Below are 22,008 nucleotides of genomic sequence, written 5' to 3'. Positions count from 1 at the left end.
TCTATTTGAATCAGTGTTTATTTTGGAAAAGAAGATACTCTGCAGATAATTCTGCTCCCGGTAAAAAACCTCCTGAATAATGAACACTGAAGGAATCCTAAAAGGGAGAATATTCATCTAGCTGCAATCTGCAATCCTCACTGGTAGTTTCCCCTAAATCCTCCTAAATCTCTCACACCGGACCTTGAAAAGCGATATTTTCTTCATAGCTTTACCAACAAATTGCAAGTTACACTCGAAGTGTGGTTGAAGATGACTGACTCAGAAATAATTCTGTTCCTACATGAAGAGTTTAAGTGCAGCTGTTACAGTCCTTGTTTCTATGGGGGTTTTGACATTTTGAGTTGTTTCACAAAGGGGAGCTTGTATTTGCAAGTGTCCAAGTTGAAAAAGCTTTACAACCAAAGTTTTGGTTTTTATTTTTATGTCATTTAATCTGTTTCACCAACTCATATTGCACTCTTTGAGTTAAAGGGTTTTTTTTAATCTCTTTTGTAGCACACCTGCAGTGCTCACTTCTTCTCAATACCATATATATTTCATTTCAGCAGTGCCCCTTAATAGTCACAGAGCTTTACCACTGTGTGAAAATGGATTTATAAAATGCAGACAAACAGTACATGTAAATACGTACAAAGGGAAAGGCTATAAAAACTGTAATATTATAACTTTCTTGTCATTCCCCCTTTATTCTTTTTGTCAATGTTTATTTATATATACAAATTTTCATGAGAAAAATCTATTCTATATTATAGTATATATAATTACTAATGTGGCCCTCTGTTGTCTGTCATTGCCTTCAGGGGAATAAGATAATTTGTGCATTTTTTAAGACTTACTCTCGGGAACACTTGGGGGCAGCATCACATTAGAAAACACTGTCCTGCAGTCTGCACCGGGCACTGTTGTTCCAGGTCTTGATTTAAAGTAATTAATTTCTGTTTTTTTTTTTTTAACTACAGTTTTTTTCTAAAAAATAACTGGAATGTAATGAATCAAAAGGATATACTGTATGTTATTTTGTCTTTCTCAGATCTGTTTTGCCTAATTGGACTTAAATGAACTTGTGTACCTTAAAATGACTTAACAGTTATTTTGTACCATTAATAAAATGAGAATAATGCTAACTCAAGTCTTTTTCATATTTACAGGGACATTATAGTTGTCTTTTTTCAGTTGTTGTTAGATTAGATGAAAAAAATTATCTTGTTTTTCCTTTAGCAAGCAAGGTTCTGCATTGTTTTATCTACTGCACTAATGAACTGTCCTTGAAACTAAAATAAAACTAAATAATACAATATAGTTGCACAACAGTGGTGGAATGTAACTAACTACATTTACTTGAGTACAAATTTGAGGAACTTTACTGGAATTTCTTATTTTCATGCCACTTTCTACTTTTATGCCACTACATTTCAGGGGGAATTTTATACTTCACTATATTTATTTCACAGCTTTAGTTACTTTACTTTTTTTAATTTATTTTTTTGCATAAAACATTTGTTTAATTATCTGACAGTTTATACAAGTACAGCTAAAATAATTGATTTTTTGATTAATTGATACTAGCATATTGACAGAAAATTGGCAATTATTTTAATAATCATTTCTTTTACATTTTGTTTTAATAATTTCAAAGATTTGTTGTGTTTTTTGTTTGTTTGTTCAGATATTTCTGCATCGGGTACATTACAAAAAAATTCGCCATACTTATTTAGCTTTACTATTTTTATTAGTCGTTTTAATAAAATAAAGGAGCTGCATACTTCCACCAATGTTCTCCGATCACACTGATGAAATATTAATTTTCGGTAACGATTATTTCACGTGGTAAACTATAAAAAGTCACGTGATACCGATAGGTATTCGTATAGCCCCAGTGGCCTAATGGATAAGGCACTGGCCTCCTAAGCCAGGGATTGTGGGTTCGAGTCCCATCTGGGGTGAACCTGTTTTGCTTCTATTATTTGTCTAAACACTGACAAAAAAACAAACCTGGTTAATTCGATCTACACGTATTTTTGCTAAGGTTGTGACATTTTTGCAGCACAGCTCTTCCTGGTGAAATGGCACGTTGTTCCCTTTTCCCTCAGACTTGCAGCCAATCAGGACACGCTCCACTCCTCTTACACTCAGGTTACATCGGACTTTCCTTTCGCCACAAAACTGGTTTCCTCCTTGCTGGAAGCACGTCTCACCGACCTGCTCTGCAGTTAGTTTAGCTTTTAACGACATTTCCACAGCCATGCTTTTAGTAAATAGGCTTTTTGTATGTCTCTTATGCACTGTGGCTGCGACCTTCGCCTCTGATGACAGTAAGTGGGTCGTGCTTATGTGAATTTACGAGCGAGTGCTTGTTTTGAAGGATCTAATGGCTCTTTTTTTTTCAAAACTCAACAAATACCCACTGGCTGCACGCATGCATGCATGTATATGTATTAATTTTACCCACAGTCTCTGTCAGCTGTTGTGATTTAAGGTGTGTCGGAGATGACCGCTTGAGTTCCTCACTGATATACAGGGTAATCCCCCAACTCACGAGGTGCTCCTGTCACTGAAATGTTTTAGTTTTGGCTTTCAGTTTCGATCATATGCCTTAATCCATGTTAACGTAAGGTAAAACAGAATGAAGAAATACAGAAGAAGTTCAGACATGCACGGGTGGGATATTTTTAGTGAATGGCATATCTAGTCTTGTGACGCCTTAGATGTCATCTGTCACTTAAGCTTTAAAAAAACAACTTTAAAAATGCAATGCTCATTAAAGATGCACGAATATGCAATCATACCTTGAGTGTAGTTTTGAAATGAAATATCAGTATTAGTTGATAGTTAGATTTACATGTATTTAATTATGCTGCATCAAGACGCCTTTCACAAGCATTTAAGCCTTTTTTTCAAAATACAGTGAGCAACTTGGCAAGACATGTGTCACAAATTGCAAAAAGTTAGTAAAAAGTGACAAGAAAATGACAAAATTAGTGAAAAAAATAGTTTTTGAAGAGAAAGAGGGACCGAAATTATAATTAATAATAATAAAGAATAAAGAAAAATGACTAGAAAACTATTATTATTGTTATTTGTTGGTTGTTTTTTGTAGTAGTAGTAGTAGTAGTAGTATTTCTTAATTATCTCATAGTACGTTAAAAAAAAAACGTTTTAAATGTATTTCTATTATTTTATTTATGTATTTATTATACTCAGTTCCAAAGGGTTAAACCTGGAGCAAAATCACTTTTTTGTGCTGCTTACAGATACCTTTCACCAGTATTCAAACCATCAAACCCTGAGAAAACTGATTTGATTTCTTTCAAAAAACATGAGGGGAAAAGGCAATGTGCAACTTTTTTAGAAATATTCCACAAATTGCAAGAAATCAAAAGATTTAGAAAATTATTTGAAAAAAGGCTAGGTAAAATATCAAGGGGAAAAAAGCAAAAAGCTGCTTAAACCTGCTAATTTGGGGTCATTTCTTCTCACGTTGCTCATTGCCTACTTCCCATGTTTTTAAAAGAATTCAAGTCTATTTGCACAGGCTTTAAAGGGTTAAACAGTCACAGAAACATATATGTAACATCAAAATGTTTGCTTTATGGACCTGTCCTCATCTACTTTGTTAAAACATTTAAAAACTTTTTAGTGTGGGAAACTTTCAGTTTTATAGTATTAAAAGTAAAAAAAAGTGATCTATGGACTAAAGGTAATGTTTTTTTATAGCTGAGACCATAACCTTTTATTTGCTGCTGGTTAAAATATTCTAACTTAAGTTCTGCTTGTGAAATACGTAAGAGAGCGAGCCAACCATCTCTGGTCTCCCCTGTTCTAGGGGACAATGTCCCCCAACTTTATTGTTTTTACAGCCTTCAGTCCACATATAGCCATTTTGTTTTGTTTACATCCTCTTACTGCAATGCTGTTTCTTCTCAGAGATGACAGCAGCCACGGTGTACTGGGACGCAGCACACAAGATGGTCCTGCTGAAAGAAGGCGTGCTGGAGACGGGGGGAGATGCATACGGGTATCTGAATGATACCCTGTCCACCACAGGCTGGAGTATCCTAGAGATCCGTGCTGGCTATGGAAAGACCCCTGAAGATGACGAGGTGACTTTCTTCCTGGCCGGCTACCTCGAGGGCTTCCTCACTGCCCAGTAAGTGTCATCAGTGTGTTCGCTGTTGAGTCCTAATGAGTTCAATTTTGTCTGTGTTGGCATGTTCATGCAAATATCTGATAATCAAAACAAAACAAATATCAGAAATCAAATTGGTGGTTGGTTTGACAGTGTGAGTCTGATGAGAAACTCAATAGAGATAATAAGATTTGACCTTTGACACCATCTGTAACAGCCTCCTTCAATGTGTATTACAAAATTTTAAATCAAAACATCATCAAACATCATCAAACACTTTGTTTTATTATTATTAAAAGCTGTAGTTTTGTTATCCTGACTACATTCTTTAAGTATTCTCACATACTCTTATATTACACACACAATCAATGTCTGTAGAAAAAGTGGGACATTTTAAGTACTTGGACACAATTATTGAACAAACCCTAATTGTTAATGAAAATTCGAAGAACATTTTTAAGAGAGACAATCAGCGTCTGTTTTTACAGAAGCCTGGTTGAAAGCATCGTATCATTTAGGCATGGTATGGCATCCTGAGTGCAAAGGGCAAAAACAATCTCTTAAAGATGGTCAACATTGCAGGGAAGGGGACTGGCAAGTCACAGAAACAACTCAGCAATATATTTGCCATTGGTTGCCATTGCCAACTAGTTATAACACTTATTGTGCGTCCTTATTCATCCATACAGGCGATAGACAAGGCCAGAGGCATAATGTTTTGGTATTTTCCATATATACGTCTGTATGTGCTTATGTCCAACACACACTGTGAACGCAATATCTTAAATATGCCTCATGGGAATTCCTTCAAATCTGACACAAACATTCACTTGAGTGCAACAATTTGCTGGTTAGATTGTGGTGGTCAAAGGTCAAGGTTCCTGTGACCATGTCTGTCTCATTTGTGTGAACACAATATCTCAAAAGTCAACTCAAACTTTTTTTTTAATTTAAACATTCAAGCAGATTCAAGGATGAGCTAATTAGATTTTGTCAAAGGTCAAGGTCATGGTGACCTTGCATATGTCTCATTCTTGTGAACCCGATAACTCAAAAACACCTTGAGGAAATGTTTTCAAATTTGACACAAACTAAACAATGAGCTCATTAGAATTTTGTGTTCAAAGGTCAAGGTCACAGTGACCTTGCATTCATCTCATGTTCACAAAGCAATATCTGAAGATTGCCTTAAGGTAGTTTCCTCAAATTTGGCACAGATGTCCAGCTGAATTCAGGAATTAATTGATTTAAATCTAATGGTTGAAGGTCGAAAGTCAATGTCATGGTGACCTCATTAAACCTCTTTTGGCCTATAACTCAAGAACCTTGGCTACTCACCTTGAAATTGTGTTTTTATAGTTCCTCTATGCTGCTGGAGGGATGTAAACTGTAACTGCAATTTGACTGCTGCGTGAAGGCATACAGCCGTGTGACGGTTTATCTATTTAATGGTGTATGCTGTGTGTTTGTGTGTACCTTGGGTGTGTTTAAGGGAAGACAAAGACAACTTTCCACTGAGGTGGACATCTAACACTAATCTAAACTCTAAACTCCTCCTCCCCAGGCAGATGATGGACCACTACGCCAACATGTATCCGCAACTGATCTCCGACCCCAAGGTGGATGTTCTGGTTCAGAGTTTCATGGCGTGAGTCTGTTCTCTTTTCCTTTTAAAAATTAAAACCACAGAAGCAGCACCGTAGTCAAATACACACACACTGAGTCACACAGTCATCATCTTTCATATCCTCTTCTTGTTGTTGTTCACTTTAACTTGAGCTGATATTTACCAAATCTCAATTTCAAAATCTCTGGATTTTTTTTATTTTGAAGTGCAATATTTGAAAGGTTTTAGTGGACTCAGGGTATCTTATTTCTCTCCATGCATGATTCCTCAGTTTAAGTCAGTTTGTTATGTTTGGATCACACGTCTGCAGAGCTTTTGATTGTTTAACAGTGAATTATTATGAAGAATAATGATAACTATAAACTGCATATGTCACCCTTCAACTTGTAGAAAGCAGGACTCATGGACCAGAGAGCAGGTGAAACTGAGCAAGAGCTCTGATCCTCTGTGGAAACATGCAGGCTTTATTGTGGCTCAGATGGACGGACTGCAAGCAGGAGTCGCAGACTGGGCCAAGAAACAAGGGAAAAAGGTCTAACATTATTTTATCATTGCATTTAAAAGGGTAATTTTAGCATTTTTTTAACCTGCACCCTTTTCTCCATTTCTAAGAGACTTATCAGGACATTTTTTTCAGATCCAGTATTTAGCAATTTGCAGTCGACAACTATCAGTTGGTGTCCACTAAAAGTGCTTGTTTTTGCCCGTGACATGCTCCGATTGACATTCTGAGTGTCTGATAACATTATGGAAATGATCCTTACAGAGATAGACTTTTTTTATTGAAGAGTAAGATCTGTTTTGTTCAACCTGAAACAGCCCTGAAATTGCTATTCCCAAACCCATCTCACTCCCTTTAAAATACAGTAATTTTATCATCGGAAAACACTTCATTTAAAGCCAACAGGAAAAAATTAAACTAAGAAAACATCTTGTCTCATCTTTACTCTGTTCCAACTATCACCAACTCTGGTTTGTTTGACATAAACCCTTAATTTATCCACTTATATGTGGAAAAAAAGCTGGTTCTATACACGCTAAAATTGCTGCTTATGTAAATCTGGTAGGTGGGTTTGGCAATGTTGTGGCTGTTTCTGGTTAAAGAAAAAGGATTTTATTCTTAAACAAAAAAGTCTGTCTCTATAGGGATCCTTTCCATAATGTTATAAGACATTAGTGATAACACTCTTTAACATGTCAGTGGCCAAAACAAACACTTTAAGCGGATGTAAATTTACAGTACATAACTGCCTGCAGGGATTACATTGCAGCGTGTCTTGCTCAGTACTGGACCATTAAAAATGTTGCTCCCATTAGTCAGTTAGACATTAAAAAAAAGTGGAGAAATAGGGTTCAGGTTGAAAATGCCGAAGTTACACACTGACACAGGCTTTTTTTTACATGTATGGAAGCCCTGTTGGATATCTTCTCTACAATGAGAAAAAAATGAAGTGTGGAAATTAATGGGGAAAAAAACTCAGAATAAACAACTGCTACTGGTTGAATTCAGATTTACAGTGTACACATACATAGACACAAAAGCTTCCTGATCAATAAATTAATCTTAATATTACTCTTTTAACACAAAAAGGAAATTCCACTTTGAGATCCTTATGATGTTCATAGCCTCTGACTGGTGCACGGCTTTGACTACTGCTCTGCCAAGTTCTTTTTTAAAATGAGGAACCTCCAATGCAAACGAAACTCGTGATGATATATCACTTTTTTTCATTCTTAAATCTAAAAGGGTATTTGATGATATGCCTTATTTAAGCTTTGTAGATGTTAAGTGCATGCATATGTTCCAAAGATTAGGATCCACTCCATGTACAAGACAAAACCACCAATATTACTATCAGTAAAACTACCAATGTTACAGACACTCAAGTGTACCGTATTGCATATATTGGTTTGCACCCTTTTGTTCACGACTGTTTGCACCTCACTGCTAGTTTTTAGATTTTCAACCTTATTGTTAGGCAGGTCTTCTATATTGCACTTTACTGTTATCTGGTTTTATATTAAGTTAATAATTGCTGTATATTTTATTTAATATTTTCTATACATATGCTTTTTATTCTGCTTAATTGCTTTAGTCCTTGTATATTGCACACTTTGTATCTGCACTCCTCTAATGTTATATTGCAAATGCTGCACAGGAATTTCCTTCGGAGTAAATGAAGTTCTTTCTTATCTATCTCATCTTATCATTTCTATATTGCCTTTATACCAAACAAACCATTGTTTCATTTGCATTTAGCACCAAAAAGAGATTCTTTTTGGAACATTAAGTTAAAGTGGAGGTGATAAAAAGTCTTAAAACAGCACACTATTTCAATAATTTTAAGCTCATTAAAGGGATTTATATTTTGCATTTGTGGCTAACTGACTATAAAAGCAACACTACTGTTCATAATAATTTGCTGAGTAACAGCTGTTTATCTGGTGTCCTTCCCACAGCCGCTGTCGCTGTTTGCAGTCCAGTTCCTGAATGCAGTGGGAGACCTGCTGGATCTGATCCCAACACTGGGCCCCACCTCCAATCCTCCGCTCAGAGACCTCAAACTTCCAGGGATGGGACACTGCTCTGCTCTCATCAAGGTCAGAGATCAAAACATGTTCCAGTAAGGCTTATTACATACTCTACACAAGGAATGCACACAGTAACACACACGGACAGTGTTACGTTACTTCAAAGCTCCTGTCTGCAAAATATGTTTAGTAAAGCATAATCAGCTTTGGTCAGCTTATTTATGTAAGCATGCAAAATGAGAAAAACAAGCTACTACCAATTTAAAAAATATTTTTCTTGTGTAAATACATGCACTGGCAAAATGAAAAAAATGATGCCCCGCTGACCTTAAATTGGGTCATTGCGTGAAGAATGGTGCTAAAGTCCTGTGTCAAAATCCAATTTATACTGACACAAATTCCAGTCATTCTGCTGACACAGGAAAACCCTATCAGTTGTGGAGTCCAACTCCAGTTCACTGTTTTCTGTCCTCCTCCTCAGATGCTTCCTGGCTTTGAGAACCTTCTGTTTGCCCACTCTAGCTGGTACACGTATGCTGCTACAATGCGGATCTACAAACACTGGGATTTCCACATCACTGAGCCCAACACGGCCACTGGGAAACTGTCCTTCAGCAGCTACCCTGGTATGTACAGGAGAAAACAAGAATTCCCCATAAAAATAATTGTTCAAAGGGAACAAGGTCAGAGGTGAAATTTTATTTCTCAAAAACAGAGATTTACAGTGAGTGGTTTTTTCATCACATCAAGAGTCCATGAGCAGCACACCACCATAGTAGCTAATGATCAGCTTTTATACACTTTTTATCATAAGTGTTGGCTCTCTTAGCTTCTTTCATTGACACTTATAGTCTTATTCCATGTGATTTTCTGCTTCTATGTGCAAAGGTTTGACACCTGCAGGTTTATTTATCTCTTCTAATCTCCTACAACAAACACTCACAGTTACACACACAAACATTTTTGATGATATCAGCGTTTGGATGAAATATGGTTGAATGTGGCTTCTGTTGTGAGAACTGTCCGAAATGTTCCCAGCTTATCCTTCTCTTCAGGTTTCTTGGTGTCTCTGGATGACTTCTACCTCTTGGGCAGCGGTCTGATGATGACCCAGACCACCAACAGTGTCTTCAACTCCTCCCTTTTTGACACAATCACACCCAACAGCCTGCTGGCATGGCAGAGGGTCAGGCTGGCTAACAGTTTGGCACATACCGGCGAAGAGTGGGCCAAAACCTTCTCTATGCACAACTCTGGTGAGTGATCATATATATAACTGTAAAGCTTTAAGCGCAGTTACAAATACGTTTAAGAGACAGCTGTAACATGAAGAAACATGCAAGTTTGACATAAATCAGTGATTCATTTTAGACAGACGTGAGCGCCTCATCCGAGGAGGCACAAAAACAAGGAGAAGCTTTGGTTCTCTTGTATTGTGGAAAAGGACGTTATAGGGTATTTTGGGGGGAGTTTTTCCCTTCGATGTGAAGGTCTAAAGCCAGGGGGATGTTGTATGTTGTAAAGCCCTCTGAGACAAATTGTGATTTGTGAAAATGGGCTTTATAAATAAAATTTACTTGACTTGAAAGTGGTGGCGATGTGGACTGAACAAGATTCTTTAAATTAGGTGTATATCTGATCCATCAATGAGTACTTATTTTATCTTGTGTTTCTAGAGATATTTGTTTTTGTGAACTCCTAAGGAATTGTTAATATATCAGACTTACAATATATCATTTCTTTAAGGGAGTGGGTTTTATATTTTCCACCAGGGGCAGGATGGAAAATCATCACAAAAGGAACCTATTTGTAGTCTTGCAAATAGTGTCCCTCCATGATCCCGATTCTTTGCAAAAGCCTAGTGTGTGACTAAAAACTCACGTTGTCTTTAGATATGAGAGGGGGTCAGATTTAAGTCTTTTCAAAGTTTTCAGCAGCATTAGCTGCTACTAGCATGCCTGGAATAAAATATCTCTGGCTCTGCTTGTGTAGGTACATACAACAACCAGTACATGGTGTTGGACAGGAGCAAAATAAAGCTGGGACACAGTGTAGATGACGGTGCTCTGACTGTGGTGGAGCAGATCCCTGGACTGGTGGAGTACTCCGACCAGACACAGGCTCTGCGCAGAGGTAACGACAAAATTAAAATTAAATTTGATTTCTACCCAATTGGCTTTATTTGGACTTTTTTTAAAAGACTATCTTGCCTACTGCCTCTGTTTACCACAGGTTACTGGCCATCCTACAATGTCCCCTTCCACCAGAAGATCTACAAGCTGAGTGGTTACAACGAAATGTGGGAGGAGTATGGAGAGGACTTCTCCTATGATCTTTGTCCAAGAGCCAAGATCTTCCGCCGTGATCAGGCCAGTGTCAAGGACCTGGACTCCCTGAAGCACATCATGAGGTTTAATGGTGTGGTGCTCAGTCTCATTGTGTTTAATTTTTAATGACTCATATTCAGCTGTTTCATGATATCAACAAAAACCTGCATTTCTTTTTATTCTGCATTTAATATTTCAGTTTTCTCCCACACAATGAAAGTCCCGCAATTTCTGCAGTTAGTGTCACAACGATCAGTGATCTCTATTTTAACTGACTGACTGGGCTCTGCCAGGATGTTAACATGTTTGCGTCGCATATCACTAAACAGCATTGGAGATATCAGCCACAGAGATATTTGCCTTCTCTTGAATATAATGGAAATAGACTGCACAAACTCCAGCCCGTCAACTGTATCACCTCACAGAAGGAGGCGTGCATCTATCGCTAGCTCATGTTGTACTACGGAGCAAGCAGACATTACAGCTTAGCTGAGGAGGGCACCATTAATGTTTTCATCTCACTCTGTCAAGAGTCGCACATCCATGAGTAGATGCATGCTTCCTTCTGCTGGACAACACAGTTGGTGTGTGTAATTCAGTAGAAAAAATAGTTCCTACATGAAACTGCTCACAACAAGTGGATTATCTTTAGTAACCAAGTCGCGATTTCTGGAAAGAGACATTGCTGTCGAGTTTTTTGATTTTTTTCTTCTTTTTTTTTTTTTTTGCTCCTCAAGCATCACAAGCTTAGCGTCATCTAATTCTATTATATTGGAGAGAAGGCAGACATCTCTACAGCAGATATCTCCAACACTCGGTAAGTCACACCAAAAAAATCTAGATTGATAAATAGCAGGTAAGAGGAAAATAAGTGTGTTCGATTTGGGGAAGAACTGTCCCTTTAAATTATTTATTAGGCAAAAGAAAAGGACTTGTATATCTGCCGGTGGCCACATGTTTATTATAACATTTTTTTGTTTGACTGTTTGCCTTTTTTCAGAATACAAAAATGATCCATACTCTAAGGGTGACCCCTGCAAGACCATCTGTTGCCGTAACGACCTGAGAGCAGAAAGGCCTTCACCAGGAGGTTGCTATGACACTAAGGTAATGCCCTGTCACCACGGTGATCTTGCAATACAGCAATAGAGGTCACTTAGGTTGTGCAAAACCAAATGCCTTTCAGCTCAGATTTACTCTAGTCCCTGTGTTGTTCCTCGTCTAGGTGACAGATTTCCACATGGCTGGGGACTTCCGTGCGGAGGCGGTAAACGGGCCAACGACACAGGATGGACTCCCGCCGTTCTTTTGGGATCAATTCAGCAGCATCGGCCACCAGGGTCTGCCGCCGTACTACAACTTCACCTTCATCAAAATGAAGCCTCTTCTCTTCAAGCCCTGAGGTGTGTGTGTGTGTGTGTGCATTTGACGCTTTCAGAGTAACAAAGGTGCGATCTGCTGTTTCTTTTTGTGGTTCAGACATCTGTTTGCACGCTGATGATTTTTATTTTAATTATTACTTCAGAATTGCGTCCCACCAACAACTGCTTTCTTTTTAAGGTTTTAAATTTTGTTAGCAACAGTATTTCCTTCCTTCTGATTCAATGCACAATGTCAAGCTGCCAATCAGATTTTAATTCAGTTTTTTAACGTGTACATGTCTCATGTATGATTTAATTTGACGTACAGCAGAAATCATTACAGTTTTTTATACCTACAGCCATTTGTGCCTTGAACACTGAGATTAGCTTTAAAAAATGCAGAATCGATGCACTATATCAGTGTCCATGCCGTCTTTAATCCTTTTTTAAATGCTTGAATGTCCTCATACATGCAAAACGCTATAATTTCAGTGGTGAATGAAATCAGTGCAATGTTAAACTCAGGGCTGTTGATCTTTCCTAGTGCTGTGATTTATGTGCATCTATTTCTTATACTGTGCAAAATGAAAATATCTCAGGTTTGTATTTTTATATAAGCCTATGTTTCTTATGTAAAATGATGTGAAATGCTGCACATCTGTATCGCTGCAACATGTTATGTGTTGATTGTTTATTAAAGTTTTACAGTTGTGCAGGCACAGTCATGTTTTGTTTTTGTTCTTGTCTTTTGCAACGATGACTTGTGGTTTTCTGTTTTGGTAGAGATTTACCAAAACAGAAGTTTTTCCAGCTGTTAAGCGTACCCGTTTTGTTATAACCTGCCCCTTACCTTTATCTTCTGCTTGTCAGACTTGTCTGACTTCCTGACTGAACTTGCAAGTGAAGTACTTTTCTGAGCAAGATCCTGTGTTGTGCAACGGTAATGAATCTGTAGTAATGAATCCGTATTGTCACTAAATAACAATGTGTACAAACAGCAAAATAGATTAACAGCCATGTAATATTTATCCAAACTAAGGCTGGGACCTCTTTGTTTCTCTGTCTCTCTCTCTCTGCCCCTGGGGACACATGTAGTGATTCACCCTTTCCTATGAAATGGAGGAACTGAAACGTCTGTTAGGCACTCTGCATTCGTTTCATAAATCCTCCCATCACATCCCTCCTCTGTGTCTCACTAATCAACTTTTTTCAGTTTGTGTCACAAACAAGTTTAGCAGAGGGTAGCAGAGCAGCACATCTCCATATTACTTCAGCCATGGGCAAAGAGTGTCCCCCCGGCGAGAAGTTGGAAAACCTTCTGAATTTATGTTTCCCCAGCAAGACGGAAACAAGACCTGAACCTGAGCCAACAGCAGGTGAGATTTACAGAGCTTTCTTTCTTTGTTTATTTTTTTAAAGAAACCTCCTCACCGGAGTTGTCTTGTCAAAGTTTAGTCTCAAAACCTCTTTCAGTTAGTCTTTGTCTCGTCTATTTGAATTCTTCCTGCCCATCTTAAACTTCATATGTGTTTTTTTAATGTGACTTGTGTGTATATATTTTTTCCTCTGTAATGCAAAACATTCAGGCACCTGTTCACAGCTGCTAAATTGATGCACTGATTAGCCAAAAAACTACATTATTTATTTGCTCCTGAAATACCTCTGCTGGTCTTAAGTCAGCCTATCTGTTTCCCCTCAGAGCCGTCCCTGGCTGATGTGGTCCAGCTGAATGCGAAGACCCCCCCATCGGTGTCACTGAGTCAGTCATCCAAGGTCGACTCAGTGATGCTGCTGGGTCTGGCTCTGTGGATCTTCGTGGTGCTGGCCACAGTGGGCTCCATCTTGGCTCTGGCTCTTTGGTGTATCATATACAAGCGACAGAACAGAAACAGCAACACTGCAGGTAAGAACATTGATGATTCATATGATTTATTTGATTAGATTCTTCAAATAATGGCAATCATATGTGTGTTTCTTTAGCATTCCTGGGGGGAAACACTGAAAAAAAGACATTTTTGCATTAAATAGGATATGTTTTAAAATATTACCACTAAAAATAGCGGCCTTGGTATCGACTTTTAAACACTCAAATTTTCTTCATGTGCCAAGCTTGAACTCCCGTTTAGAATTCCTGCAGTGTTAGTTGTTTTGGAGGTTTACCAGTAGCTGAATTATCTGCAGAAGTCTCTTCGAATCAAACGGACCAGGCGATTTAAACAAGTAAAAACACAGAATAAAGCAGTTTCACATTACTGTCAGTGTTCCTTCAATGCTGTTCAGCATGTCAGAGACGGGCCGCTAACCAAGCACCTGCTGATGTTACCTTTTTGCTTTTGTTGTTTTTAAGTCTTGATCCAGTGGCAGCCATTTCTCTCACTGTAAGCTGAGGATGTGACTTTCAGAGCGTCCATCTAAGAGTCGTGTGAAGGAGATTGCAGGCAGGCAGGTGATGAAGTGTGACGTTCATCACAGTAGAAACTCCACAGTTTCTGTTCTCTTCTCAGGCGTCCCATGGGTCAGCCCCGCTCTCTTACCAGCTATTCTGGTTTCAACACACATCCTTTGGTTAGGCAGGACAAATGAGGTCTCACTCAATGTTGAAAACACATAAACTGACAAAAAGATATGCAGAGAGGCACCAACAGCACAACAGCTCGCACTCTGAATTGTGACGGCTTTCTGTAAGAATGTGACCTGGTTCACAAAGAGGTGTCATAATAATAAAATAAGATCAGACAAGATGAGATAAGATACGATAAGATAAAAATAAAATCATTTTACACATGGATACCATAACTCTGGAGAGAAGTTGCAGATAGGCCAGATATTTGAACATGCTGAGTAAAATATGAATATATAAATAATCCTGACAGTCATGTGATCAACATGCCTTTATATACAGCAATTTCTTTGAATGGTCCTTGTGTGGATAAAAGCCTGGATCTGCTTGAACTTTTGCACTTTATATGATATTTATGCCAACATGATCATGACCATAATTTCAATCTTGAATGCAGCTCTTGTGCAGTCATAACCCAGTTGAATAAAAACAAAACAAAAGAAAATGTTCAAGAATGAGAATAAACTAGAAACTGCTATATTATTAGGTATTTGGCGATTTTTTTAAAATCATGTAATATGACTTGTCTCTATGGGATATAATGTGTTGTTTTCAGACATTTTTTCGGCATGTCAAAATTTGAAAATTTTCAACATACTATACTATGTCGTTTTCTGCCTTTTTTTTCCAGTACTATATTTGAATGTTTTTGGCCTTTCTTTCGATATTAGTTACAAAGAAATGTCTCTACAGGCTATAATATTTTTAATCATTTTCAGTGTTTTTTTTCCAACTTCAAAATTTCGATATACTATACTATATCGCTTTTCGCCATTTTTTCAACATGCTAGATGCATGCTATTTAATGTTGTTTTTGGCTGTTTGCAAAATCCTTTGCTATGGTGTGTCTCAGCACGCTATTTCATTTTTGCCATACTATAGCCTTGCATTTTTGGTGGATTTTTGGACATGCTATTAAATGCTGTTTATGGCTGTTTTTGCAAAATCCTATGCAATGGCGTGTTTTGGAATGCTATTTTATGTGGTTTAAAGTGGTTTTTAGCAGTTTTTTGAAAATGGCATTTTTGACATTTTTGCCATACTATAGCCTTGCATTTTTGGTGGATTTTTGGACATGCTATTAAATGCTGTTTATGGCTGTTTTTGCAAAATCCTATGCAATGGCGTGTTTTGGAATGCTATTTTATGTGGTTTAAAGTGGTTTTCAGCAGTTTTTTGGAAAGGTCATATTTTGACATTTTTGCCATACTATAGCCTTGCATTTTTTGTGGATTTTTCAACATGGTATTTTATTGTGTTTTTGGCTGTTTTTGCAAAATCCGTTGCTATGGCGTGTCTCGGCATGCTATTTTATGTGGTTTAGAGTGGTTTTTAGCAGTTTTTTGAAAACGGCATCTTGTTACATTTTTGCCATAGTATAGCCTTGCATTTTTGGTGGATTTTTGGACATGCTATTTAATGTTGCATTAGGTTGTTTTTATAATATCCTTTCCTATGGCGTGTCTTCAGCACACGTTTAAAATGGTTTTCAGCAGTTCTTTGAAAATGGAATTTTGACATTTTTGCTATACTATAGCCTTGCATTTTTGGTGGATTTTTGGACATGCTATTTAATGTTGTTTATGGCTGTTTTAGCAGTTTTTTGATAATGGCATTTTTTGACATTTTTGCCATAGTATAGCCTTGCTTGCATCTTTGGTGGATTTTTGGACATGTTATTTACTGTTGTTTTTGGCTTTTTTTGCAAAATCTTTTGCTATGGCGTGTCTCAGCACGCTATTTTATGTTGTTTAAAGTGGTTTTCAGCAGTTTTTTGAAATCTTTTGTATAGCCATAGTATAGCCTTGCATTTTTGATGGATTTTTGGACATGCTATTTAATGTGATTTATGGCTGTTTTTGCAAAATCCTTTGCTATGGCCTTTTTAGGCATGCTATTTTATGTGGTTTTCAGCAGTTTTTTGAAAATGGCAATTTTTGACATTTTTTGCCATAATATAGCCTTGCATTTTTGGTGGATTTTTGGACATGCTATTAAATGCTGTTTATGGCTGTTTTTGCAACATCCTTTGCTATGGCGTGTCTCGGCACACTATTTTATGTGGTTTAAAATGATTTTTAGCAGTTTTTTGAAAATGGCATCTTTTGACATTTTTGCCATACTATAGCCTTGCATTTTTGGTGGATTTTTGGACATGCTATTAAATGCTGTTTATGGCCGTTTTTGCAACATCCTTTGCTATGGCGTTTTTAGGCACGCTATTTTATGTGGTTTAAAGTGGTTTTCAGCAGTTTTTTGAAAATGGCATTTTTGACAGTTTTGCCATACTATAGCCTTGCATTTTTGGTGGATTTTACAACATGCTATTAAATGCTGTTTTATGTTTTTTTTTTCTACATTCTTTGCTATGGCGTTTTTAGGCACGCTATTTTATGTAGTTTAAAGTGGTTTTCAGCAGTTTTATGAAAATGGCAGCTTTTGACATTTTTTGCCATACTATAGCCTTGCATTTTTGGTAGATTTTTGGACATGCTATTTAATGTTGTTAATAGCTGTTTTTGCAACATCCTTTGCCATGCCGTTTTTAGGCACGCTATTTTTTGTGGTTTAAAATGGCTTTTAGCAGTTTTTGAAAATGGCATTTTTGACATTTTTGCCATACTATAGGCTTGCATTTTTGGTAGATTTTTGGACATGCTATTTAATGTTGTTTATGGCTGTTTTTTACAACATCCTTTGCTATGGGTGTGCCTCGGCACGCTATTTTATGTTGTTTAAAAGGGTTTTTAGCATTTTTTTGATAATGGCATTTTTTGACATTTTTGCCATAGTATAGCCTTGCATTTTTGGTGGATTTTTGGACATGCTATTAAATGCTGTTTATAGCTGTGTTTCAACATCCTTTGCTATGGTGTGTCTCGGCACACTATTTCATGTGGTTTAAAATGGTTTGTAGCAGTTTTTTGAAAATGGCATCTTTTGACATTTTTGCCATACATACTATAGCCTTGCATTTTTGGTGGATTTTTGGACATGCTATTAAATGCTGTTTATGGCCGTTTTTGCAACATCCTTTGCTATGGCGTTTTTAGGCACGCTATTTTATGTGGTTTAAAGTGGTTTTCAGCAGTTTTTTGAAAATGGCATTTTTGACAGTTTTGCCATACTATAGCCTTGCATTTTTTGGTGGATTTTACAACATGCTATTAAATGCTGTTTATGGTTTTTTTTCTACATTCTTTGCTATGGCGTTTTTAGGCACGCTATTTTATGTAGTTTAAAGTGGTTTTCAGCAGTTTTATGAAAATGGCAGCTTTTGACATTTTTTGCCATACTATAGCCTTGCATTTTTGGTAGATTTTTGGACATGCTATTTAATGTTGTTAATAGCTGTTTTTGCAACATCCTTTGCCATGCCGTTTTTAGGCACGCTATTTTTTGTGGTTTAAAATGGCTTTTAGCAGTTTTTTGAAAATGGCATTTTTGACATTTTTGCCATACTATAGGCTTGCATTTTTGGTAGATTTTTGGACATGCTATTTAATGTTGTTTATGGCTGTTTTTACAACATCCTTTGCTATGGTGTGCCTCGGCACGCTATTTTATGTGTTTTAAAAGGGTTTTTAGCATTTTTTTGATAATGGCATTTTTTGACATTTTTGCCATAGTATAGCCTTACGTTTTTTAGTGGATTTTTGGATATGCTATTTACTGTTGTTTTTGGCTATTTTTGCAAAATCGTTTGCTATGGCGTGTCTCAGCACACTATTTTATGTGGTTTAAAATGGTTTTTAGCCGTTTTTTGAAAATGGCATTTTTGACATTTTTGCCATACTATAGCCTTGCATTTTTGGTGGATTTTTGGACATGCTATTAAATGCTGTTTATAGCTGTGTTTCAACATCCTTTGCTATGGCGTTTTTAGGCACGCTATTTCATGTTGTTTAAAGTGGTTTTCAGCAGCAGTTTTTTGAAAATGACAATTTTGACAGTTTTGCCATACTATAGCCTTGCATTTTTTTGATGGATTTTTGGACATGCTATTTCATGTTGTTTTTAGGCTGTTTTTTCAACATCCTCTGCTATGGTGTGTCTCGGCACGCTATTTTATGTAGTTTAAAGTGTTTTTTTAGCAGTTTTTTGAAAATGGCATTTTTGACAGTTTTTCCATACTATAGCCTTGCATTTTTGGTGGATTTTTGGACATGCTATTAACTGCTGTTTATGGCTGTTTTTGCAACATCCCTTGCTATGGCGTGTCTCGGCACACTATTTCATGTGGTTTAAAATGGTTTGTAGCCGTTTTTTGAAAATGGCATCTTTTGACATTTTTGCCATACTATAGCCTTGCATTTTTGGTGGATTTTTGGACATGCTATTAAATGTTGTTTATGGCTGTTTTTACAACATCCTTTGCTGTGGCGTGTCTCGGCACGCTATTTCAGTGGTTTAAAATGGTTTGTAGCAGTTTTTTGAAAATGGCATCTTTTGACATTTTTGCCATACTATAGCCTTGCATTTTTGGTAGATTTTTGGACATGCTATTTACTGTTGTTTTTGGCTATTTTTGCAAAATCTTTTGCTATGGCGTGTCTCAGCACACTATTTTATGTGGTTTTAAAGTGTTTTTTAGCAGTTTTTTGAAAATGGCATTTTTGACATTTTTGCCATACTATAGCCTTGCATTTTTGGTAGATTTTTGGACATGCTATTTCATGTTGTTTATGGCTGTTTTTGCAACATCCTTTGCCATGGCGTTTTTAGGCACACTATTTCATGTGGTTTAAAATGTTTTTTAGCTGTTTTTTGAAAATGGCATTTTTGACAGTTGTGCCATACTATAGCCTTGCTTTTTTTGGTGGATTTTTGGACATGCTATTTCATGTTGTTTATGGCTGTTTTTGCAACATCCTTTTCTGTGGTGTGTCTCAGCACGCTATTTCATGTGGTTTAAAATGGTTTGTAGCAGTTTTTTGAAAATGGCATCTTTTGACATTTTTGCCATACTATAGCCTTACTTTTTTTTAGTGGATTTTTGGACATGCTATTTACTGTGTTTTTGGCTATTTTTGCAAAATCTTTTTCTATGGCGTGTCTCAGCACGCTATTTTATGTAGTTTAAAGTGGTTTTTTGCAGTTTTTTGAAAATGGCATTTTTGACATTTTTGCCATACTATAGCCTTGCATTTTTGGTGGATTTTTGGACATGCTATTTAAATGCTGTTTATGGCTGTTTTTGCAACATCCTTTGCTATGGCGTGTCTCGGCACACTATTTCATGTGGTTTAAAATGGTTTGTAGCAGTTTTTTGAAAATGGCATTTTTGACAGTTTTGCCATACTATAGCTTGCATTTTTGGTGGATTTTTGGACATGCTATTTAATGTTGTTTATGGCTGTTTTTGCAACATCCTTTGCTATGTGGCATGTCTCGGCACGCGCTATTTCATGTGGTTTAAAATGGTTTGTAGCAGTTTTTTGAAAATGGCATTTTTGACATTTTTGCCATACTATAGCCTTGCGTTTTTAGTGGATTTTTGGACATGCAATTTACTGTTGTTTTTGGCTGTTTTTGCAAAATCTTTTGCTATGGCGTGTCTCAGCACACTATTTTATGTGGTTTAAAGTGGTTTTCAGCAGCCATTTTTTGAAAATGGCATTTTTGACAGTTTTGCCATACTATAGCCTTGCATTTTTGGTGGATTTTTGGACATGCATATTAAATGTTGTTTATGGCTATTTTTGCAACATCCTTTGCTGTGGCGTGTCTCGGCACGCTATTTCATGTGGTTTAAAATGGTTTGTAGCAGTTTTTTGAAAATGGCATCTTTTGACATTTTTGCCATACTATAGCCTTATGTTTTTAGTGGATTTTTTGGACATGCAATTTACTGTTGTTTTTGGCTATTTTTGCAAATCTCCTTTGCTATGGCGTGTCTCAGCACACTATTTTATGTGGTTTAAAGTGGTTTTTTTAGCAGTTTTTTGAAAATGGCATTTTTGACATTTTTGCCATACTATAGCCTTGCATTTTTGGTGGATTTTTGGACATGCTATTAAATGCTGTTTATGGCTTTTTTGCAACATTCTTTGCTATGGCGTTTTAGGCATGCTATTTTATGTGGTTTTAAAATGGTTTTTAGCAGTTTTTTGAAAATGGCATTTTTGACATTTTTGCCATACTATAGGCTTGCATTTTTGGTGGATTTTTGGACATGCTATTAAATGTTGTTTATAGCTGTTTTTCAACATCCTTTGCTATGGCGTTTTTAGGCACGCTATTTTATGTGGTTTAAAGTGGTTTTCAGCAGTTTTTTGAAAATGGCATTTTTTGACATTTTTGCCATACTATAGCCTTGCATTTTTGGTAGATTTTTGGACATGCTATTTAATGTTGTTTATGGCTGTTTTTGCAACATCCTTTGCTATGGCGTGTCTCGGCACGCTATTTTATGTGGTTTAAAAGTGTTTTTAGCAGTTTTTTGAAAATGGCATTTTTGACATTTTTGCCATACTATAGCCTTGCATTTTTGGTGGATTTTTGGACATGCTATTTAATGTTGTTTATGGCTGTTTTTGCAAAATCCTTTTTCTATGGTGTGTCTCGGCACGCTATTTTATGTAGTTTAAAGTGGTTTTTAGCAGTTTTTTGAAAATGGCATTTTTGACATTTTTGCCATACTATAGCCTTGCTTTTTTTGGTGGATTTTTGGACATGCTATTTCATGTTGTTTTAGGCTGTTTTTTTCAACATCCTTTGCTATGGTGTGTCTCGGCACGCTATTTTATGTAGTTTAAAGTGGTTTTTTAGCAGTTTTTTGAAAATGGCATTTTTGACATTTTTGCCATACTATAGCCTTGCATTTTTTTTTTGGTGGATTTTTGGACATGCTATTTAATGTTGTTTTTGGCTGTTTTTGCAAACATCCTTTGCTATGGCGTGTCTCGGCACGCTATTTTATGTGTTTTAAATGGTTTTTAGCAGTTTTTTGAAAATGGCATTTTTGACATTTTTGCCATACTATAGCCTTGCTTTTTTTGGTGGATTTTTGGACATGCTATTAAATGCTGTTTATAGCTGTTTTTCAACATCCTTTGCTATGGCGTTTTTGAGGCACGCTATTTCATGTGGTTTAAAGTGGTTTTTAGCAGTTTTTTGAAAATGGCATTTTTGACATTTTTGCCATACTATAGCCTTGCTTTTTTGGTGGATTTTTGGACATGCTATTAAAATGTTGTTTTTTGGCTGTTTTTGCAACATCCTTTGCTATGGCGTGTCTCGGCACGCTATTTCATGTGGTTTAAAAGTGGTTTGTAGCAGTTTTTTGAAAATGGCATTTTTGACATTTTTGCCATACTATAGCCTTGCATTTTTGGTGGATTTTTGGACATGCTATTTACTGTTTTTTTTGGCTATTTTTGCAAAATCTTTTGCTATGGCGTGTCTCAGCA

At 36.7% G+C, this 22,008-nt stretch overlaps 2 protein-coding genes and 1 non-coding gene across 3 annotated transcripts in view; all 3 read left to right on the top strand.

The window, feature by feature from the left end:
- Positions 1-22,008, top strand: part of LOC121956567 — a 38,521-nt gene that overhangs the window by 1,237 nt on the left and 15,276 nt on the right. Inside the window, exons 2-3 of the mRNA XM_042504842.1 lie at positions 12,019-13,352; positions 13,676-13,879. Of these exons, the coding sequence (XP_042360776.1) occupies positions 13,253-13,352; positions 13,676-13,879 (304 nt within the window). The 5' untranslated portion in view covers positions 12,019-13,252. The remainder of the gene's footprint in view (positions 1-12,018; positions 13,353-13,675; positions 13,880-22,008) is intronic.
- Positions 1,874-1,946, top strand: trnar-ccu. The gene has a single exon. It is a non-coding gene; the product is annotated as a tRNA-Arg (tRNA).
- plbd1a (phospholipase B domain containing 1a) lies at positions 2,141-12,697 on the top strand. Its single transcript, XM_042504840.1, has 11 exons — positions 2,141-2,315; positions 3,928-4,150; positions 5,694-5,777; positions 6,147-6,288; positions 8,217-8,357; positions 8,770-8,914; positions 9,344-9,544; positions 10,281-10,421; positions 10,521-10,706; positions 11,616-11,722; positions 11,841-12,697. Exons 1-11 carry the CDS (start codon positions 2,246-2,248, stop codon positions 12,015-12,017), a joined length of 1,617 nt encoding a protein of 538 aa, XP_042360774.1. The 5' UTR covers positions 2,141-2,245; the 3' UTR covers positions 12,018-12,697.

Source organism: Plectropomus leopardus, chromosome 17 (genome assembly GCF_008729295.1).
Source record: "Plectropomus leopardus isolate mb chromosome 17, YSFRI_Pleo_2.0, whole genome shotgun sequence".
NCBI classification, from domain to species: Eukaryota; Metazoa; Chordata; class Actinopteri; order Perciformes; family Serranidae; genus Plectropomus; species Plectropomus leopardus.
The sequence above is the reverse complement of the archived record's forward strand: the minus strand, read 5'-3'. Positions and strand labels throughout refer to the sequence as shown.